Source organism: Protomyctophum parallelum (assembly GCF_964188405.1).
Source record: "Protomyctophum parallelum genome assembly, chromosome: 2".
Taxonomy (NCBI): domain Eukaryota; kingdom Metazoa; phylum Chordata; class Actinopteri; order Myctophiformes; family Myctophidae; genus Protomyctophum; species Protomyctophum parallelum.
In genome coordinates, this window is record NC_139699.1 from 53,097,806 (window position 1) to 53,114,811 (window position 17,006).

Genomic DNA, 17,006 nt, shown 5'->3' on the forward strand with positions numbered 1-17,006 from the left:
ACGTTCTGTGCGTGGTTCAATGAATGTGTTTTGTTGTGGCTTCCCTGCTGTCTAGCTCATAACATTAGCAGCTGACTGGTGTCGCTTCGAGGCTGCTGGTGGTAAAGCTTGCTCACAGCGGTGCGGAAATCAGCCCTTTCGCGGTGCGTGTAGCATAGCTTAGGAGGCAGGCAATCATACTACACTCCCATTGGCTTAGACAGAGGAGGCAGACGTTGGCTTAGGCAGAGGAGGCAGCCAATCAGATCAGTATAACTAGGTTGTGCAAAGTGTCGTTGTGGTCACTTACATTTCATGAGCGTTCATGTCAGGTTTCACCTATTCTTTTGCAAGTCGAACCTTCAAAAAATACTTTATGCGCATCCCCCTTTCTTTGGTGCCGAGACAAAAATACAGCAGTTCAATTCATGAAGTAACAACTATTTATTTAATGATCAAAAAATATTGACTTCAAGGTTTTTAACATCACGAAGTTGTGATTGGGATCAAAGGGTAATAAGTAAACCCTTCATCACCAAAGTGTTATTACAGAGAGATGCTGCAGGTCCTGCTGCTACTGTAGCGCCTCTTATCAGTTTGTTTACTATGCTGGATCTTCATAAAAAGGCCCTGATTCGTTCCCTAGGAGAAACATCATGCTGATGTGATTTCTGCAGCAAGAAAGTACAAGTAAGGATTCTTTTCCTAAAACTATAGTTATTAAGAAATATTGTGCCTCCAGGGGAGCTGCATGCTGCATGTAACTGTGGCAATATTCTAGACAGTTTTTTGTTTGTTTTAACTCATATTTGTGGTCCAGTTGTCTAAACTCACATTCTTGGGTTAACACAGCGTGTGGAGATGGTACGGGCTGGTTGACTCAAACACACAGCTGTGGTTCCACTATTTATAGTGATGCTATATTAATATGATTACGTAACCCTGAGGGTTCCCCACTTTAAGAACCACTGCATTAAATAGTCCCGCTTTGTGTGCAAATGTGCATTCAAAATTAGATTCAAAACATCTAAATAAATTTCCTTTTATTCATAAAAGGACATTAGCCTGACCCCCAAAAAATCTGCACTCTGACTGTAGAATATATGCTGAATATGAGTTTGAAAAAACAACAAGCACAAGCTCGATTTTTGCCATAGGGGGACTATACTCCTCCTGTGTGTGTGTGTGTGTGTGTGTGTGTGTGTGTGTGTGTGTGTGTGTGTGTGTGTGTGTGTGTGTGTGTGTGTGTGTGTGTGAGAGAGAGAGAGAGAGAGAGAGAGGAGAGAGAGGGGGGGGGGGGGGGGGGGGGGGGACAGGTGAAGACCACTAAAAGGGGTTGCTGATGTTAGCAGAACAGCTCTCAGTGGGGGAGAGGGACTCACCACCAGTGCATTTGCAAATACAATATCAATAATTACTGTAGAAAGGTTCACTCCATGGTTCATGACCATGGACTTATTTGGACTACAGTACCAAGGATGCCCAGTCTGATATGCATACACCACAGACCCCCATTTTGGTCCTTTTGGTTCCATTTGTACACTCTCAGAGTTACTCTGAGTGTACAAATGGAACCAAAAGGAGAACAAAATGGGGGGCAGCCTGTGTAGGACCAACCTTTGACATGCTATTTGCTTGGCGATCAAGGCAGTTATTATGAATTATTATTATTATGAATTTATTTTGCCTCTATTCTTTGCATCAAGATGGACTTGATTGGATGATTATGCTGCGCTGCTTAAAAATCCATTTAGTGAATGTGGACATCCTGGTGTCAGTCGACATTACAGTAATAACAGTCAAACATCCCCAAGACACAACAAACACACAATATGACAGCAGAGATGACAGCGCAGAGATATAGGTGCCCCCCCCCCCCCCCCCCCCCCACACACACACACACACACACACACACACACACACCCTACGCACTTTGCGCAGTGAAATCAGACCCAACACACAGACTTGCACGCTTCTATCCAAGCAACAACTGGTGTCACCTACGCTCTTTGCGCAGTGACATCCTTACAAACAAAAACACAGCAACTCGCTTACAATACGCGGACCTGGCAACCATGCTTCCCGTCTTTCTATTGGCTCCACAATTTTCAGTACACCACACCACACTTCCGGTCGGACTCCCGGAAGTTACATACCACTGTCACCCCCACACACAGTAAGTACAAAAACACACATAACCCACCCGCCCCTGCAATCTGAGGTCTTGTCAGTCAAGGACCCCCTCACAACCTCGTGACCTTGTGACCTCACGTGTCACAAGGTGACACGTCTCAAACAGGTCTCAAAGGCTTTATCCTTTCAATAAAGGTGCATTACGGCCCAGGCCGTAGCGTAACGGTCTGGGCACCGGACTGGTAATCCAGTCGCAGTGTGCCGCGGGTTCGACTCCCGGACCCGACACGGCCTTTACTGCATGTCATCCCCCCATCTCTCTCCCGTTTCCTGTCAGCCTACTGTCTGTCCCTTCAAAAATCAATAAAAGGCGTAAGCCGCAAAAAAATATCTTAAAAAAATAAAAATAAAATAAAGGTGCATTACATCCATCAGAAGGGTGCTATACTTTATTATTATTTATTATTAGCAACCAGTGTGTCCCAGTGAGAGTCATGGAGAGACAGTCATTACAGTGGCACATCCTGTTCCCTCATGCTCACCACCATTAGCCCTGGGAGAGCCAACCTAATTAACACAATGCTGCTTCACTTGTCATACAGAGAACTGACATCGCATTTTGGAGGGAATGTACACTATACACAAAGTCTCTATCATATGAACGTGTCAGCTCTCTGCTTAACCCATTCTGACCTGAGATCAGATTCATACGAGGTTTCCACTGGGACACACACTGGTCTGACGAACCCATTCTGACCTGAGATCAGATTCTAAAAATGTCAGTCGTTCTTCGATTCTTCAAAAATAGCAGACCTACAAGCTCGTATCGCGCCACTCGGTGGCGCGATATGAGCTTGTAGATCTGCTATTTTTCAATAGCTAAAGCATAACATGATGCCAACACCAAAATGGGTGCCCGTTCAGAATGGGTTAACTACCAGCCTTTCTATTTGTCCATCAATCGATAGAACAATCAATGTATCTATCCATTCAGAAACATCGTATAGATTTGGTGCAGATAAGAATCTCTCTTGGAAGGTCTACCAAAAATGCGAGGTGCCACATGCCTGCTGTCCACACATACAAGAACATACAAAAATACACAAGTGGACTACAGTATGTCAATGCCTAATGACACACACCTGAACAGAATATACAAATTCATATTGAGATCTAGTTCTGTGCCCAAATCACAATAAAGTACACAGCCGCAGACACTGTCACCAGAATCTCCGCCCTTGCCAGCTCTGGGTGCGTACAGTGTAATGTACTGTACTGTATACCCCAGCAGCCTCTCAAACAGACCGTGCCTCAGCTTCCATGTTTCACATTGAAGAAATAGACATTAAAGAGATGAGGCAATAAGCAAGAGAACCAACATGAAAACACTTATTTTATTAACCATAATAACCAGGGGCAGACGGCACACTCTGGAGAGTCCATATATTCTATCTACACCACTGGTTATCGGGTTCGGGGACTATCGGTCCAAATGGACCCTTACGGGATGAAAATGTGTGCTTTAATGGGCTACATTTTTGAGAATCAATTACATTATGCACAATTCCTGCTATGCCACGCCAAAATTCAGGACCTGGATATAACTTCCCCATACATGAAGTAAGTAAGTAAAGTGTATTTATAGAGCACCTTTCACAGACAATTACAGTCACTGTAAGTGCTTTAACAACAATAAAATTAAAACCAGTCAATAGTCAATAAAAACCAGTGTGAGGGTAGATACCCTCACAAAAACATGCCGTAATCCTGGTCTCTAAAACTACCTCCCCCTGGGGAACTACCTCCCCCGCCGGGGTGCCTGATGGAGGGGAAAGGAACTGGTCGGAATAACGTGTCCCTTCCACGCACTACGTCTGGCCGGGGAAATTCCCCTCTGTCAGGTGAAAAGAAGCAGCTTGGACTCCTCATGCATAGAAGGAGGCATGAGGTCAGTCCGCTGCCCCCCCAGGTTGGCAGAGGAAGTGTAGCGCCCAGGATTACATTAGACTGGGTGAAAAGAAAACTGGGGTTACAAAATCGTGGGATAAAATTTAAGTTAAAAAAAAATAGTCAATAAAAACAAGTCAAGAACTAAATCACTAACTAAAGTACGTAGAACTATAAACTAATCTCTGAGATATAACTTCCACCTCCTGAGGAGGCTCAAGTCCTTTGGGGTGTGTAGCAGACTACTGGTGATGTTCTGACTACCAGTCTGTTGTGGCCAGTGTGCTCTTCTCTTCTATGCAGTGGTATGCTGGGGAGGGGGCATCAAGGCCGGTGAGCTCAATAGGCTCAATAAAATTATAAAGAAGGCCAGCTCTGTTGTTGGCCTCCGAATGGAGAGCCTGCAGTCAGTCGCGGAGAGGAGGATCGGGGTTAAACTGGACTCCATGCGGGCAAATCCCTCCCACCCCTTAAATGAGGTGCTGCGGGATTAGGACGAGCACCTTCAGCCGTAGGCTCACACTCCCCCTGATGCACACGGAACGCTACAGACTCTCTTTCATGCCAACTGCCATCAGACTTTTTAATGCAAAGGCATAAGAACTGCCCCCCCCCCCAAATGGCATATGGTCCTTGGTTGTCTGGTCTTGTGTGATATGTCTTTTGTGTCTGTTCTGTGTTGCTCTGTCTGTCCAGTAGTTTTTAGATTTTTAGTTTCTATGCACTTTATGCTGTTGTAACACTTCAATTTCCCCTCGGGGATTAATAAAGTATATCTCATCTCATCTCACCCTACATGCAATGAAGATGCATACAATCTGCAACGTTGGATCATGTTTTTAATTTCTCTGACAAAGCTAAACTCTATGTTATCCAAATGTACAGTTCACATCACAATCATTTTCAAAAACAGCGGCTCTCGAAAATGTTTGGAACTTTTTAAACACAATTCTTCAATTCTGGGGGTCCCTGGCACAAAACATTGGCAGATGGGGGGTCCGTGGCCAAACACATGTTTTGGGGTCTTCGACATGTAAAGGTTTGAGAACCACTGCTAGCGGCTGTGTCTACAAAAACCTGTCTGCCATGCTGGAGCACTCACTCCAAACGCCTCGTTTCAGTACATCCAGCATTTTCTGACAGAGCGGAATGGCGAGCCAGCATTGTTGTGTTCATGATTTGAGGCACTTTGTTCAAAACGGACCACTCCTGCTAACTTTGGAAGCCAATCAGGGTGAAATATGAAAAATTGGACAGATCCGTCTTGATCACATGCCTATTGCCTATAGAGATAAGGTGTACCGATTTGAGTGATGTTTGGACAAAATCTGTAAGAGTGATCTCACCTGGTGAAATATTTGGGGCAGAGGTTTCTTTTGTGGCCTCGGGCCAATGGTGATGTACACGCCGGACAGACCGACGGACAGGGGCGAATACATAGTCTCTCACACGCATTCGACTTGGCAGACAATAAACAAAGAGTATACTATAGAATATCACTACAAAGATACGTAGATTATGTACTTTTTTTAAATGATGATGGGTTGCTCAAGCAAAAAGAAAAAGAAAGTGCTGTCTGTAACCAGTGCCGTAATAAAGAGCTGTCTGGAACAACACAGATGCCAGGCAAACACAGAGTATGTGTGAAAGTAACTAAGGCCTTCTTTTGTGGTGCAAATAAACTCTGGCAAAGAGCCACAAACAATGATACAGGTGCTGTTACTGTATGTTGTTCATAATTTACTGATTGTGAGTGTGTGGACTATGCATATATAGACCCCTGTCTATATATAGCCTTAGGGGATTTAAACGGTTAATGCCCATAGCTGCCAGTGGGCGGTCTCCAGTGACTGGGCAGCAGTGTCATACTGTATAGTTGCTGCTGGTGTCAGGTTCTCTCAGGGCAAGCTTGATAATCTGCTGAACTGCAGTACTGCTGTGTGTGTGTGTGTGTGTGTGTGTGTGTGTGTGTGTGTGTGTGTGTGAGTGTGTGCGCGCGCGGCCGCGCGCTCGTGCATGTGTGATACAGCGAGTGAGTGATTAAGAGAAAGTTTAGAAGCAAAGCAATGATTCTGTGGACTTGAGCTGCAAGCTGAGACAGGATAGAGAAAGAGGAGTTAGCGGGAGGGGCTTATGCAGCAGGAACCTCCACTACTTAATAGTGCTGCGATGGTATCTCAATGACATCACTATCGTTCTGCTGCCAAAGCCAGCTGGAAGACTGTCCCATTGCAGCTTTGTAGTACTGCTGCAGCATACACCACAACTAAATTAACGTTTAACGGTCGGTTATGGGGGTCCTTGACATTAAAACGTTTGCACTACAGTACAACATAGTTCAATATAGTATACAGTACAGTAGACACACACACCCACTGATCACTAACCCCAGTAAATATGCAATTCTACCTCTCTACCAACACCATCGCTGCTGTCACTGTACAGCATGTGATCCAGGCATCACATACTGTACAGTGCAGTCACCAATGTGGCTTTGACGGCTTTGACACCCAAGGGTCCATAGTACACAATTTCATTAATCACACAGTAATTGTAAGGGTGATTAGGGCCATATTTCAGAGAAAAGCTCCAACCTTTTTCCACATCACCATACATTTCATTTTGGAAGGGGGACCACGTCCAATTCAGTAGCTTAATGCCAGTTATCGCCAGTTATATGTGACAATGCCATAGTTTATATAAGGCAACATAAGGCAACATTTTCAAAATTGCATTATGCTTTAAAGGGAAAGGTAAAAAAATATATGATAATGACATTTAGTTTTAGATATTTTAGTTTTTTATCATTGAGCCCAGTGTCTGATGTCATCGACACTGGGCTCACTTCCTTCCTGAACTACAATTCCCATTCTTGTACATTTCAAGAATTTGAATCATTATTCTGCAAATGCAAGTTAACTAATCAAACCTGTCTTTACGTGATAACGTTTTCGGCACAAAAACTTACTACTGCTTTAATTTACTGCTCATTGTGTCTTCTGGACACATGCTAGAGCTGATACTGTAGCAACATGGCACCCAGTCAATGTATTGTAGTCAACAGTGTGATGATCATACTCGACATGTAGTTGCTAGTTTGACCTTCAACTTCAGTTGAGTTCTAACTTGCTCTGGCGAGGCTTATACCACAATTCTGTTAGCCTCATTCGTGAGCAGCTCAATCAGCATTGCAATGGGATGACATTCTGAATGGCTCGTAAAGCAGAAAGGATTTATTATTTTTTAACACAGCAGTGTAAAATATTTCATATTTTCAGCAGTGATTAATTACTGGGGTCCCACAAGTCCCTATAATTGGTCCGCTCCTTTGATTCACTCTACACATCTCTTTGCTGAAAATAGCCAATCTATAAGTTCACAACAACGCGTTATGTTAATGTACAAGCCGTACATTAGCTATTTTCTTTGAACGTTCACCCCAGAATGAGGAAGCTGTTTTTGGACACTGCTTCCCACAAAGCATGCTACACTGTGGTGTTGAACAGCAGTTTGTGATCTGACCAGTATGGTCATTCTTTCCTGCTTCAAGTATTCAAGTATTAGAGGAGTAGATCAAATTGTGATCCATCCATATCCTTCTCTGAACCGTTTGTTTTTCTACTCACACACTGTGTGCTCATAGCATCTCTTTAAGGTTTAAGGTTAGTGTGACTGAAATGAATATCCAATAGTCTCATGTCTGAACTCAATTCCATAGCATTCAAAGGCTTCTTTAATTTGTATTGGGATTTTATATCAGATGTGATGCGAAGAATTTGGGTTCAGATGCAGGAAGAATTGTAAACTTTTTCAGTTAAATATTACAGAATAAGAGAAATAAATAAAAGGAAGCCACTCTGACAACTATAATCTCAGGTCAACTGGTTGTGTTGAATCAAATAAACAATGTAAGGAGCTCATTTGAGGCATTGCCACATCATAGATATTACTGTCTATTCATGAGTCAAACACGTGCCTTAATCCGATAGCCCACCAAAGCCTTGAGGATTTATCTCACCACTTCTGCTCATTATGGATTAACACATTATTTTGACATTATGGATTAACATGTTAGTTTGGAGTGTGCCTTCAAAATCAGGAAGGCACTTACAGTAGCTTACAGTAATGCTGATGGGCCATGTGCCTAGAGTACATCCCACTTTTATTCTATATTAAGCCTTAAGCAGCTGGAAATAAATCTAGTTGTTAAAGGACCACTTCACCACTTTTCAACCTATCTTCATATAATAGGTCCTCACTAATAATCATGATAAAATGGCACTCAGTCTGTGTCTCATAGGAGGGCTGTGGGCAGTTCAGAAACCGTCTTCCAGTGACATCATTATGCAGATTTTTTTTAAAGATTTTTTTACAAACATTTTTAGATTTTAATTATTGTGAGAACGATAGCTTCCATTTTCGCATTGCAACTTTTCAGGACTAGAAAGCCTGCAGTTTCTATTAGCTTGTATTCCCCATGTATGTTGTCACTGGAAGACGGTTTCTGAACTGCCCACAGCCCTCCTATGAGACACAGAAAGAGTAGTTTTTTCATGATTATTAGTGAGGACCTATTATATGAAGATGGGTTGAAAAGTGGTGAAGTGGTCCTTTAAGGTCTTAAAGAACTCCCTGTGGTTGGGAGACATGAGGCTACGCATAATGCATAGTTATGTCCATCTCGTTGTAACATAACAGTGTCAACAGTCTGGACAAATACTACTAAACATCCAGACCAGTGGTTCTCAAAGTAATGTTTAATGTTTAATGATTAATGCGTATTAAGGACGTAGCTAGCAGAGCATCTAATCACACACCAGCCGTCTCAGCAAGCGTTTCTTTCCACAGTCAGTCAGGTTGCATCAGTGTTGATTTCGTCGACTACCTTTTTTCACTGACGAAAACTAAATGGAAACCAAATTAAAACTAAGCTATGATGACTAAAACTAAGACTAAACATATTGACAATTTAGTCAACAAATAAAAACTAGACTAAAATGTTAGGAAGGGACTAGTGGACAAGAGATCCAGTATAAGTAATTTTACACATGGTTGCATGCTGAAAATAACAGATCTACAAGCTTGTAGATCTGTTATTTTCAGCAAGTGTAAAATCATTACAACGGCATTAAGGTTGGGCGATATGCCAATTTTTTTCAACCGCCAATCGTCTGACCAATATTCGCCGATTGACGATGTATTCGTGTCATAAAAGTAAAGTGAGAACAGCTCACTGCAGGTCGCAAAAAAGCCAGATCTACAAGCTCTCAAGGCGCCGCGTCCTGCCTGTTTTCGCAGCTCCGTTCGCTAGGTGTTGAGAGCTTGTAGATCAGTCTGTTTCTGCAGACTGCAGCGCAGCTGCGCAGCCAGGGTAACTTGCTCCCTTCCCTCCCCGCACCGGTCGTCGGAGACTCGGAGCGGAGCAGCGGAGCCCACAAGCTGCTGCGGCCGGGCTGATCCACACAGGCTCTCAAGGCATCGCATCCTGCCTGTTTTTGCAGTGCCGTTCGCTACGCGTTGAGAGCTTGTAGATCTGTCTATTTTTGCAGCGCTGGTGTCGGGGTTAGTTCACGTTGTCAATAAAAATAACTTGGATTACAGGCGGAGATGAAGTTCAATCAGTGGGTTGCACCAGTATTGGCTACACGCTAAGCTAAGCTAATGAATGATCCCCGTGCCTATACACTAACACTAGTAGACAGTTTTTTTATTTTCCCCCCCGCCACTCACGGGTGGCGCATTGGGATTGTGATGAGACACGAGACAGCAGTGTGCATTCTGTTGTGACTGTATATTATTAAACTGCATGGGTCTGGACTCCGGAGCTTAAACAACATGTAGGCTACAGCCTCCCTCGGCTCCCAGCCAGGCTGCCGTAAGTGCCGTGCCGCGGTGCCCGATGCTGGCTGCTGACAGTGCTGAGTGCGGGGACTGTGGGAGCATACCATTATAACGGGGGATTTCCACCCGGCCGCTGTTACTACTTTGCTGGGCCAAATTGATTCACATGTTGCTCACACTTGACAGGTTATCTGGGCTAAATCGTCCCGAGAAATCGCCTAATAAAAATATTCGGCGATTGGATTCGTATATTCGCGATTGACGATGTATTCGTATCGTCACCCAACCCTAAATGGCATCAAGGCCTGCCAAAATACATTTTAGTGGACTAAATCAACTGTAGATTTAATCGACTAAAATATTATGATATTTAGTTGACTAAAACTAGACAAAAACATTCCAGACTAAAAAAAAACTAAAATCAAAATTTGCTGTCAAAATCAACACTGTTGCACATGCATCCATATGCACACCACAAGTTGTTGTATACTACGGTACTCAGTTATGAATGAATGCATGGCCCAACTCACTGGTTATGCAATAACCACTGTACCCGTTTGACGTTTCCAACCCCCTTCCAATTTTAGTAAATAATTTCAATAATGCGTTCACAATACAAACCACATGAAGCTGCTACCAACTGTCTCGTACTGAAGGGTCTAATTTCATTAGTGTGCTACAGAGAGGATGACGCTCTGTGCCAGATGAATGAAGCACTCAGTCACTGTGAGAGGCATTCCATCATCACTCACCTTGCATCCATTATTTGATCTATATCCTGTTGGCTCATGCTGTGAATTTTAATGCAAGGCGAACCTTTGCACCATGTTAATGAGTAAAAAAATAACTAATCATAATCGTTTATCAAAACTCATTATTTAATTAATTATTCATCAGTGATCAAATGCACTGTGTACAATTGACGATTCAATGGACGAATGTCTGCTGTGTGACCCATTAAAAAAAAAGAAAAGAAAATGTGTTCTGTAAGAAAGGAGGTTTATTTTTATGTGCAATAGCCGCATAAACCAGAGGATTCACAAATCGTAGGCTATATATAGACTACCCTGCAGTGCTGTACACAGAATGAAATAAACAAGAGGCCCACAAGAAACATATACCATTTCAATATACGTTTAGCAAATAATAGCCCCACTTTCTAATCTAAATAAATAAATAGACAAAATAAAAAGATAACGTAATTGTTTAACTGATATAATTAATCAAATACATGCAAAATGATTTACATCTTCTGGTTCCCCAGTCCCCACATGATGAGCAAAATAGTTTCTTATGTACGTATGATGTCTACATCTTACAGCTCATGCAAGAAGTCCAGTGTAGGTCAATGCACTTATTTGAACCCTAGTGTCCCTATTCTGGGGGTGGAAATACTCTGTGTAGAGCAAAAACAGGAGGGTGCCTAGTATAGAGCCCTGGGGGACTCCGGCCAACTACAGTATATGGTTTAATGAACATGCTCATTCATATTATGCACTGTACCGGTACTGTGTTGGTCAATGTTATACATCACAAGGTTCTCCAGTGCCTGACTGTCAACCAAACGGAATGCCTCAAACAGTCATTCCATTTAATCTATATATTCTTTATCATGTCAATAGAACAGAACAGAACAGAATAGAAACTGTATCGTCAACATGGCCTCACAGTAATCAAGATTATATACATCACAATTATACATTACAAGTACTAGTAATGTTTTTTTTCCCTGGTTGACAAATGAAGGTCATCCTGTGAAGGTCCTTCATGCGACCTGTGAAGGTTGCATGAAGGACGTTGGAGTGGCCAAGGAAGACACAGAAAACAGAAGATCCATTGTGGTGACCAAGAAGGAAATTAGCCCTAAGAAGATGAAGTTCCCAGCACACGCACACGCACACGCACACACACACACACACACACACACACACACACACACACACACACACACACACACACACACACACACACACACACACACACACACACACACACACACACAAAGACACCAACTTGCTCATCAGGAGCAGTTAGGGGGTCTGACACGCCTGGGGGACCCGAGTATCAAACTGAGATTCTTTAGAAATAGTAGAAAGAAGTATTTTGTTATTGTTTTATGGTTTAAATATACCTGCTTATTCAGAAATAAATTTGAGCAGTTAATTATGCACAGTCAATTATTCATGAGAAAATATATTCTAGTTGTCATTGGAAAACATTTAAATTACCCACAAATTAATTATATGAATGTTTCCTCCGGAAAAACGGAGCTAGCATCCCAAGCAGCACATGTAGGCTAATGGAGCTAAATGATATGCATGACCCCTGTCCAGCCCCACGAGGAGACAGCATTCTGGGCCACGTCTCCAAGGTGAACTGTTAAAAAAGAACAGCCCTTTCCTCTTATTCGCTGGGCACGAGCGTAACCACTTTCAACCAGCTGCCACTATTTTGGGCATGTCATTATATACAGTAGGTGAAAATGTAAAAAAAAAAAAAAAAAGAAATGCAAAATCAGCAGATCAATAAGCTCACAACACATGACACAATGTAAGATGTAGATCTGCTATTTTCACTAATCACCATAGCAGTGTATAGGGCTTAAATTGAGTCCCACAGTTTTTCGCTCTACAACAATATCTTCGCTGAATATCGCCCATGCATCTACAAGCTCACTCACAACATTCATCCTTCTAATTTATGTGGTTAACATTCAATGATGGCATGAATACAATCTGGTCACGCTCCAGTAGTGTCCCTGGAGATGACTTAACTGCCCTTCAGTGTTTAAGCTAATAGCTGCATGTACGGTGTCATCAAACCCAAATTTGGGTATTGACTATGTGGGAGTGGGCCTGGGCTGCCGGCGTGGTGGTCTGGGCACCCTAAAGCTGCAGAGCCTGACCAGCCGGTCGCAGGTTCGAATCCCGATGACCTTTGCTGTGTGTTACTCCTCATCTCTGTCCCATTGTCCTGTCAGTCTACTGTCCTATCAATATATGCATAAAAGCCCAAAAATAAATCTTAAAAAGAAACATATGTGGGAGTGGAAAAAATCTATAACTAGTAGGGCTAGCAGAGCATGCAAGTACTGTTGTGCCAGGAGGACACCAATTTCATGACACCAATTTCTCGCTACGAAAGTCTGCTATATTGAGTCTATATTTGAACTCTGGAAATTCTCTTCTACATTTCTCACAGCGGTAATTTCCATTCTTAAGGTCAACAATCTTGTCCTTGCAGTCTTCATGGGGACATTCCTGGTATATGCATCTTTCCTTACGAATGTCAATGATAGGCTTACCAATTAAGGTCGTTTTATGTGCATGCCATGGCTGTGTATGACGTAATGAAGATATGTATCTTTGCCAGTGTATAACTGGCTCTCAATGGTGACGTAATAAAAGATATGTTTCGGTGTCGGGTCGATTAAAGGAAATGCCTCTATGTATATATGTATATGTAATTTGTAAGTTGATTAGCGGTATACTGTGGTTACTTGGGTCGTTTGATGCGTATGTCCCGTAGCAGCATATGACGTGATGAAGATATGTACCAATACCAGGGTATAACTGGCTCTCAATGGTGACGTAATAAAGATATGTTTCAGTGTCTGAATATATATGTAATTTGTAAGTTGATTAGCGGTATACTGTGGTTAATCTGACCTCATCAAACCCTGTACACTACAGACACACTCCATATATGGCCAGTACAGAATTCATCCCATTATGTTGATCTGACCGCCCATGCCAAAGCGCCAGCGCTCGCCCAGCAGTCTGGGTCGCTTGACTCGCCCTCAGGGCATCTTACTGGTCGTCACGTCAGTATATCACAATTAATTTGACTGTAGAATCATTACCTGTGACACCTATTAAGAAACAAAAACACCAATTGCTGGTCTCACAGGGAAAGCATTTTCATCTGTCCCCAGAGAACTGACACTTAAAGTTGATAGTGTGCCTTTTAATGGCTTCCTTCTCCTTTGCTGTCAGATGTTAGAACTAAGCAGATGGTGATGTGCTTTGTGTTGCCAGTTCTAATGCACAGCCAGAGAACGCCTTGTGAAGAATGAGTCTCACAACGCAACTCAAACAACCAGGGTGGTTGGATGGCACTTACACGGAACAACATGAAAGACACAGACTTGCGCACAGTACACACATAAATGAATGCAGGTGTGCGTGCGCGCCGTGTGTGTGTATCGGATTGAGATTTTTTAAAATACATATAATATCTAAAAAAATCTATTGGTCGGGTTGAAATATAATAATATAAGCTGAGCCACAGTAACACACCGCTCTCTCTATACATCTCTAGTCTGGTCATGTCTCTCCAGTCTCCAATCACCCATGTCAATATAACGAGACAGGAAGACAAAGGATTCTGAACAGAGAGAAATAGGAAGCAAGTGGTTGAGAAGTGAGACAATCAATGATCAGCTAATGGACTGACTGACTGATCTGACTGACTCAAGCAATGCCAATTATGTCCAATGCCACTAGCGACACCATACAACACGGCAACTAATATGTCCAATGACACTAAGGCCATACAGTACAACACACAGCAATGACAATATGCCCAATACGTCATAAGTAAGTAAGTAGGGGTGACGTGAGTTTGTGGTCCAGACCCCAAAATGGGTTCCGACCCAATGTTTGGGGAGCACTGCAATATGGCCCTTCAAGATTGATTGTTAAAGTGGAGCACACCATCTGCTCCCAGTAATTCCTGCATGTCTTAAGCCGTGCTACCTTATATACTCTAAGCGTGCTACTCATATGATGACATGCCGATGCCCAGATCGAACCCAGAACCTTGTGGTCCAAAGGCGACCGACTGACTGCTACCGACTGAGCTACTTGGAACACAAGCAGGTCCTGCCCTCGGGTAAGAGATATGGTGCCTCTAAATTCAAGAAGGCAAAGAGCAGTGCCAGTTTCATCCCCCTCTGCCATTAGGGAAATGAAATTGCTTGCCAATGCCCCCCTATGAATATGCATGCACGCACACACACCTGAATGAGCTGTCTTGTCTTGAATGTATGCATCGAACCCGATTTTTTTTTAAATCCCTTGTGGATAATAAAGACATCTAATCTAATGCCATGCCACACGCCAAAAATAGCTGATGAGCTACAAGCTCAGTAATTATGAGTATAAATCAGGCTTAAGACATCTAATTGAAGTGTAGCGCCCAGGATTACATTAGATAATTGGCACTGGGTGAAAAGAAAACTGGGTTACAAAATCGTGGGATAAAAATTAAAAAAAAAAAAAGAAAAAAAAAAGACATCTAATTGACCAAATAATAACTTCTGAAGCTCTACTCAATGCTTAGTACATGTGTGCGACTGTGCGTAATGCTGTTAGTGATTCAGCAGGTCACCAAGCTCTGGAAACCTCAGGTGTAGATCGATAGGTTTTTGCTCAGGTCTGTGATTAGAACAGTGTGGAAGCAATAGAGCTTTGCACAGGCATGCTGGCACATATAAAAAAAAACTAACAAATAGTGAACCTTTTAAAATGCAGAAAAGCACGTTTTGTCGTCATATTGCTCATCCTCAGTTAACAATACATCTACTGATGCACAGACTTGGACACATTTTGAATGATGTGGCTCTCAGTGTGCATCCGGAGACTTTTATGTACAGGAATCCAAAATAATATGTCAATGTTTTGATATAGTAATTATTGTATGCTGTCTAGGGTAAGCTACATCAGCTGTTACCAATTTGTCATTTACATTAGTACAATGAACATGTAAGCAAGCTGCTATGATTGGCCTATGATGTCATTGTGATCAGAAATATTCGTCATTGACCACATTGCTACGCAATGCAGGTGTAACAGCTTCACAGCCACATCCATTCTCATGTGATTTCCTCAAAGGGAATATGATGAATCTGACTAATGTAATGATCCCTGCATCAAAACATCAAACACGCCGGAACATCACCCAAAAGACCAGTGGAGGAATGATGAGGAAAACCCATAGAGTTATGGGAAAACCCCGTCTCATTCACGCTGAGACGGAGACCGGACGAGTTTAGAACATTATTGAAAACAGGTGATCATAATAATAATGTATAGCCTGCCCTACTCCCTAGCCTAAAGGGTGTCTATTTCCAAAATAATTAGCCTACTGATCTAGAAAGTAGAAACTAATAATGCGTATGTTATTTTGTACATTTTCTTTTCGTTCTTTTTTTCTTAAACGACACCCTCGCATAAACATCTAAATAAGCACTAACCTGGATGGTACAGGTGTACTCCGAGTCGTCTAGCAGTCTCACCGTGCAGTCGCACTCTCTGTCCAGGCTCCGGATGCTGCCAGACATCAACCGGCTCAGCATCTTCGCACAGGACCACAAGAACACAACAACATCAAGGAGGAGAAAAAAAGAAGTTCTGCGAGGTCTACCGACGTCCTGGCTGTTCTGATGCGGTCCGGTAACACCTGTGTAGCGGCGGTGACAGCAGCAGCAGCAGCGGGGACAGCAGAATGCTGGAGGAGTGCATCGTTTTACCAGTAAACAGTGTGCCGTGAAATGTGGTGATGATGCCTTACAAGATGATGCTGATGAGTGTGTTGTGGTGGACCTGCATGTTCAATTATCGCCAACATTACCTTCAGGGACCCTGACCGAGCCGCCTGCCGCTGGTGCTGCTGGGCGGGGCGCATAGCTCGACTGACGCGTCCACCCGCCAATGGGGAGCAGGAACCGTGAGATGCATGTTTGGATCCCATAGCCCCGAGGGACTGTCGGTCGTGCTGCGATTGGTTAATTGGTAGCCAGGCTGTGGGTGTCTATTATAGTCGTAATAATGAGTGAGGGGTTGTGCAGACTGGGAGTTTAATGTGAATAGCTGTGGAGTCTGTACGTGTGCAACTGTGCATACAACTAGAGGTGTATCCGTATGACCCCGATAGAGGACACCATGCCATGGTGTGGCAAAAACTGAAGTTCTATTCAATTTCTATTTCTATTCAAAGTAGGTTGCATGGTCGACCGTACCTCTAGAATATGGGATATGAACCATACACGGAATGAATTACTGTACGTGCTCAGTGCTCACCTGTGAGAGACGTGTGTGTGTCAT

The 17,006-nt window shown here is 42.9% G+C and overlaps 1 protein-coding gene across 2 annotated transcripts in view; it reads right to left on the bottom strand.

Annotated features, from left to right (window-relative positions):
• The window catches only part of LOC310854882 (FERM domain-containing protein 5-like), a 115,459-nt gene extending 98,932 nt beyond the window's left edge, over positions 1 to 16,527 (bottom strand). For both annotated transcript variants that reach the window (XR_014568937.1, XM_083759627.1), the window contains exon 1: positions 16,157 to 16,527. Coding sequence is in view for 1 of the 2 variants with exons in the window: in XM_083759627.1 (XP_083615753.1) it covers positions 16,157 to 16,258 (102 nt within the window). In the remaining variant the exon portion in view is untranslated. The remainder of the gene's footprint in view (positions 1 to 16,156) is intronic.
• Positions 16,528 to 17,006: the final 479 nt, after the last annotated feature.